Here is a 6000-nt window from a genome sequence, read left to right as displayed (position 1 = left end):
TTTGCTGATACTAGACAGAAACGTTAATAGATTTTGAATTTGTGGAAGGATAAACACTGAGATATGGGAAGAAGTGATTTATGTAATGTAATATCAAATAGGGTGGAGAAATGCTAAATAAATCTCCTTAGATTTGTAAAGAAAATAAAAGCCATTTTTTAATTCCTTCCTTCCTTCTTTCTTTCCTTCTTTCCTTCCCCCCTCCCTGCCTCCCTCCCATTTGTTTTTTCTGTTGCTAAATCTTTAATAAACAGTAATTTATTTTCTTCTAAAAAAGAATAACAAAACCACAAAAACGAAAGAACAAAGATGGCATTTTCCGCTATCCCCTGCATCCTTTGAACATGCTCACAAAGACATAGAAAAACATTTCCATTATCAACTGTTATACTGACATTAATAACTAGATGGAAAATATAACTTTAATGAAGAAAAAGTGTGCTGTTTTAACTTCAGATGGTTGAGGACAATAGATATTGCTACTTACACAGAGCTGACTTGCACAATAAATGATAGTAGTAAGATATGGCAGTGTTTAGGTCAGGGATAGGCAACCTCGGCTCTTTTATGACTCGTGGACTTCAACTCCCAGAATTCCTGTGTCAGCATAGCTAACTCAGGAATTCTGGGAGTTGAAGTCCACGAGTCATAAAAGAGCCGAGGTTGCCTATCCCTGGTTTAGGTGGATAAATTATTATCCTCAATATATATATATAAACATTATCTATGTATGTTTGGGTAGTGCTGATGAATAGAGAAGAGAATCTATTGAAAATACCAATATTCCCTGGCTAGGTTGCATCATGGAACACATATTCTTACTTGGGACCTGCAATATTCATCTAAGACATAGATTTAATTTAATTATATTTATTATTGATTTGTTAATCAAAGTCATGGACAATTAATGACTTTGATCATTATTTTTTTCTTAGAGGCTAATATTTCAGTTCCACTCTTCAATGTAATGATTAGAGAATTACTTTAGGATTGGGGTGATATTTTCCTTCCATGGCTCCTGCATTCATATCTGAAACTCAGTAAAATTGAGCTGATCATTAGCTGTCAGCCTAATGTATCTCATAAAGCACCTGTGTGAATAGAATGGAGGATAAATGAGGGTCCTTCAAAAAAAAGAACTGGTTATAACTGTGATAAATCACAGAAGTAAATGTATTTGAATATTCAGAATCCCATAAAACTATACATAGAGACTTTAAGAATGAAAGACAATAAAATATAGAAAAGAAGTAACAACAAAAAATGATTTCAATTCATAACTGTGCAGAACAAAACTCTGTGCCTTGGATTTTCATGGGAGTGTGGGAAGGTAAATTCTCCTGCCCTTGACTCCAAATTGCTGGGGACACAATTAGTGGGAGGTGTTGATGAAATGAAATAAATTAAAAAGAAAAATATTGCCTCTCCTTTTTTCAACCTATGGAAGTGTCCACTTAGTGGAGCAGAAAACTCTGCTGGTTTTAATTCACTTCCATGAATGTGAAACAGCAGATTTAATTTCATCACTTTCAAAAAAGATCTCTGAAGGGTCTCGTAAAAATGGTCCTTTCTAAAAAGTCTGACAATTTTAAAGAAATGTATAAAGACTGAAAAATCTTGGAACTAAGAGATGATTTTTTTCTCACGAAACACAGCATAGCAATCTCTTTTAGAATTTCTTCCAAACAAGTATCAACGTAAAATAAAAACTGCCAAAAAATCCAAATATACACAACAATTTCTGTCACAAATGTAATAGCTTCTTAGAAAGTAAATAGGAAAGTTCACCAGTATTTGCTATCAGTATAAACCAAAAGGAAATAAACATACATTTACAGATTAAAATGAATTAGTAACTTACCTCTGGGAATTTTAATTTTAATGTCTGATGCATTTCCCTAAAGCGGCTATATCTCCTGAATATAGCCCATGTCTCATCTAGGACTGATATCTGTTTTGTAAAAGTAAACAATATAATTAACAGAAAAGGAACATAAAGGTTTCTATTACAAGGCTTTTCATAATGCATAATTTTCCCTGACTAAGCATGATTATTCACACACCAAAATTTGACTTGGAGCAGAATAAACCAAAGTTTTCAGTTTACTAGGAGACACTGAATATGTCATTGCATTAGCATGGAAGTCACTTTCCCATGAGGTAAATTCTATGATTATGGGCAGAATATAGAGGATTTGTTGTAAGGAGGGCTATTTTTATGACTTCTTACCACTTGACATTACCTCAACCAGGAGGAAGAGTGCCAATTATCTAGATAAGTTATGCAATTGAAATGGAATAGCAATACTGCTGCATTAGATCATACAATGGAATACACATATATCAACACTAACTGATTAAACAAATAAATATTTGCAAGTGAACAGCATTATCAACAGGATCTTGCTGCTTTCCCTCAAAATGAGGAAAGAAAAAATTGTCCCTTCTGGCAGCATATGTGATGCAGCATGCAGTAAAGGATTAGGATGCAATGTGAGGCTACAAAGCTGCTATCATCAGTCTCACCTTCTTTTTATTTTCACTTCTGGGTGAATATATATATATATATATATATATATATATATATATATATATATATATATATATATATATATATATATATATNACAACCAAGTCCCCGCCCCCTCAGTTCAAACCCCACTGGCAGTTAAAAGAAAGAAACAGCAGACATTTCATATTACTCTAAGAAGCACAAAGCTAAAAGCACAAGCCTGATGATGATGAATGTGATTTCATCGAAACGTCGCTATGATACTTCTAATCTTACACGGGAGAAAACCCGAATGACCAAAGACTCATATATAAACACCCGTGAAAACCTTAAAAAACATATATATATATATATATATATATGTTCTTGGATACATATGTATTTTCTTTTGATAGCGGGCATCAAAATTTCATTTTTTATTGTGTGCCAGTGTGTTCACAGAAAAAAGTGGAAATAAAGGCTATCTTTTTATCTTATCTTGTCTTATCTCATCCTTCCTATCCCATCCCATCCCATCCCATTTTTCCTGAATTCTGGATACCACTTTAAGAGAACTTGTATGACACAATAAACCCAATGGAATAAAACAATAAAGAATATAAAGCTATATGTTAGTTTATCAAGATTCTTGGGATTATACCAAACTTCTATACTTAGTAAATAAAAGGTAAAGGTTTCCCCTGTCCAGTCGTGTCCAACTCTAGGGGGCAATGCTCATCTCCATTTGTTAATTGAGGGAGCTAGCGATGTCTGAAGACACTTCCGTGGTCAGTATGACTATATGCCGAGATGCAGGGAACGCTAATACCTTCCTATGAAATACTTAGTATTCTTACTACTTAGTATAGAATATGTCTTAGGTGTTCTATACTTGCCAAGTTTACATATTTGTATCTTCTTCAGTCTCCCACTTCAACTATTTAAAACATTCCCTTCATACCTGTCCTAATCAGTGTTCTGAGGTGTACAGAAGACATTTGGCTGGGCCAAATTGGTGCCCTGTCTTGCAGAAATGCTTTCCAGTAGGGTGCTAGAAACACTCAAAATCTCCTAACAGAAGGGTTACAGTTTATGACTCACAGTTTATGACTGTTGTTCAAGGAATGGACACACTCAAAGATCAAATATAGCAAAGAGAGAAAGTAAAGGACAATTATACATTACAATCTAGCTCACTCTTCCACTTTCCAAACTGAACCTTTTCCATAATTAGTTATAAACATGTAAAGATTTCATATGTAGACAAATAATGCACACCAACAAAAATAAAAATATTTAAATACCTTACCTTGATTTCATATTCATAATGCTCATCCTTTCCCTGCCCACACAGGACATAACGTGGGATACTAATTTTAACTGGATTCTTTACGTCATCTGGATTTGTTTTAACAGGGCGACAGAACATGCGCTATCAAATGAATATTAAAAGGGAATTAAATACTGCATCGTTTCGTAAACAGCATTGCATGAAACCAGAATATATTAATAGAAAAAAAAGTTTTAGTTAGATAATTAAGGATTTATGAGATAGCAAAGTATAGTTCTCTCATGAATGGTCAACATGACTTTCAAATATAGAATGGCTACTGAAGAATACCACTGCAAAATGTGCCTTATGCTTTATGCAACTTCAGTAGAAGCAAAAGGCTTGTATCCACACTTTGTATAGCAGTAATTTCACTAATAGTACAATCCCACCAGTAGAAGAAGGCAAATTTCTTCTTTCTGTTCTGGAGATTGGGCAACCTTCTGAAAACAGAAAGTGATAGGGAAAAAGGAAGAATTGGAAAAAAACTGGATAACATGAACTCTATTGGACCTCAATTACTATAGATGAAAGAGGAACTTTCTTGTGCAGAATAGCTCTGGATACAATTCACAATCAAAAGCTTTTAAGATCAGAAACAAGTTTTTTATGATCAGAAAAAAATGTTAGTATATAATAGATATCAAACAACACTTTTAATAATCTGGAAATTTTGCAAACATTTCATTCCTTTAAAAAAGCACTTTGTTATCTTGTAACTTAATAACATTCGGATAATATTTCATCACATAACAAACAACAAAAATCATACAGCCTCTGCAGATCAAGCTCCATATATTCCTAATTTTAAATCTAACAGTGAACAAGAGTATCTAATGAGTGGAATCTTTAGATCATTTTCAGATAGTATACAGTTTACCCTAGTTGTTCATGAATACAAAAGAATACAGAGACAAGTTTCCCATTAAACATTTATACAAAAACTTATGTTTGAAATCCAAATTATATAGTTATTTTCTATATTTATTGTCTAGAGTAGTATCCATCACTGACAACTTGCCAAAATTAGATGTCACTGAAATGTTTATAGCTCTAGAACAATTTCACTAGCTTTAAACAAGGAGAAAATTTATTGTAAAAGTGACTCTTATAATCGCATCAGATCCTAGAAAGACAGCCTTGAAAATGTGTTATTACTTGCAACATCAACTTTAACCTGAGTAAACATTTCTCAGGAAAGATGGTTGGTTCTAAGTTAACATTTGGTTTAGGAATACATATTCAGCCAGCAGCATAATTTAAGCTAAAGGATGCACCATTGAAAAACATTTTTTAATTTTAGATTTTGTTAACTTACAGAAATAGAAAAACACTAAAAATGTGAATATAAAATAATATAAATCTTATATTATTATTTAAAAGAATTTTTTTTAAATCATAACAGATTTTAAAACATCAAACACCTGGGGGACAAGGAGTAGAAAAAAACGTAGGGACTAAAGGAAGGAAAGAAAAGAATTAACACCAGCTGAATTCCCTCAACAGAGGGCAACAGTGCTAGCCATCTAATTTCAAAAAGGTGGGAAAAGCCAGGTAGATATCAAAGAAAGGGCAGGTTCATATATGGATAGGTGTTCTTTCACTGGAATCTTGGAAGAAACTGCATTGACCCGCTAAGACTTCTTTCAAACAAACATGAATGAAATGATTTGAAGTATCTTGAAAGAATGACGGCAGCTGTGGAGAAAATTAATTATTCTGAACCTATACTTATTTGTCTCCTGTTCCATTTTAATTAATATGCTAATTTTGTATATGTTATAACTCTTTTTTCATCACGATGTTTGAAAGGCCTATTATCATTGTGAACTTCCAAGATTTCAAAACTTACAGAGTATTTTAGTTGGGTTTCCTAATTTTTCTGTGTTAGTATTTCTTTTTAATATTATTTTTGTATGCATACATATTTCCTTGGATTGTATCTTTCAATTATGTGAGTAGTCTGGAAACCCCTGACAAAGGAAAACAAATCATTGTTAAACTCACAAGACTCAAGGCTCTTGTATCTTTGCAAGAGACGTATACCTACTGATGATAAAGGTTAGGTAGCAGAAAGATTGACTGGGCGAAGTTTATATTAGTAGTTTTATATATAAAAAAGTATGGCCCTTTTAATAAAAGCACTTTACTTTATGTTCAAAATGATAACAGATGTAAA

The 6000-nt window shown here is 32.8% G+C and overlaps 1 protein-coding gene across 2 annotated transcripts in view; it reads right to left on the bottom strand.

Annotated features, from left to right (window-relative positions):
* Positions 1 to 6000, bottom strand: part of KIF16B (kinesin family member 16B) — a 137104-nt gene that overhangs the window by 38485 nt on the left and 92619 nt on the right. For both annotated transcript variants that reach the window (XM_015811077.1, XM_015811085.1), the window contains 2 exons: positions 3801 to 3923; positions 1862 to 1951 (listed from right to left, as the gene is read on the bottom strand). In XM_015811077.1, the coding sequence (XP_015666563.1) occupies positions 1862 to 1951; positions 3801 to 3923 (213 nt within the window). The remainder of the gene's footprint in view (positions 1 to 1861; positions 1952 to 3800; positions 3924 to 6000) is intronic.

Source organism: Protobothrops mucrosquamatus, unplaced genomic scaffold, assembly GCF_001527695.2.
Source record: "Protobothrops mucrosquamatus isolate PMUCROS unplaced genomic scaffold, P.Mucros_1.0 scaffold_45, whole genome shotgun sequence".
Lineage (NCBI taxonomy): Eukaryota > Metazoa > Chordata > Lepidosauria > Squamata > Viperidae > Protobothrops > Protobothrops mucrosquamatus.
The sequence above is the reverse complement of the archived record's forward strand: the minus strand, read 5'-3'. Positions and strand labels throughout refer to the sequence as shown.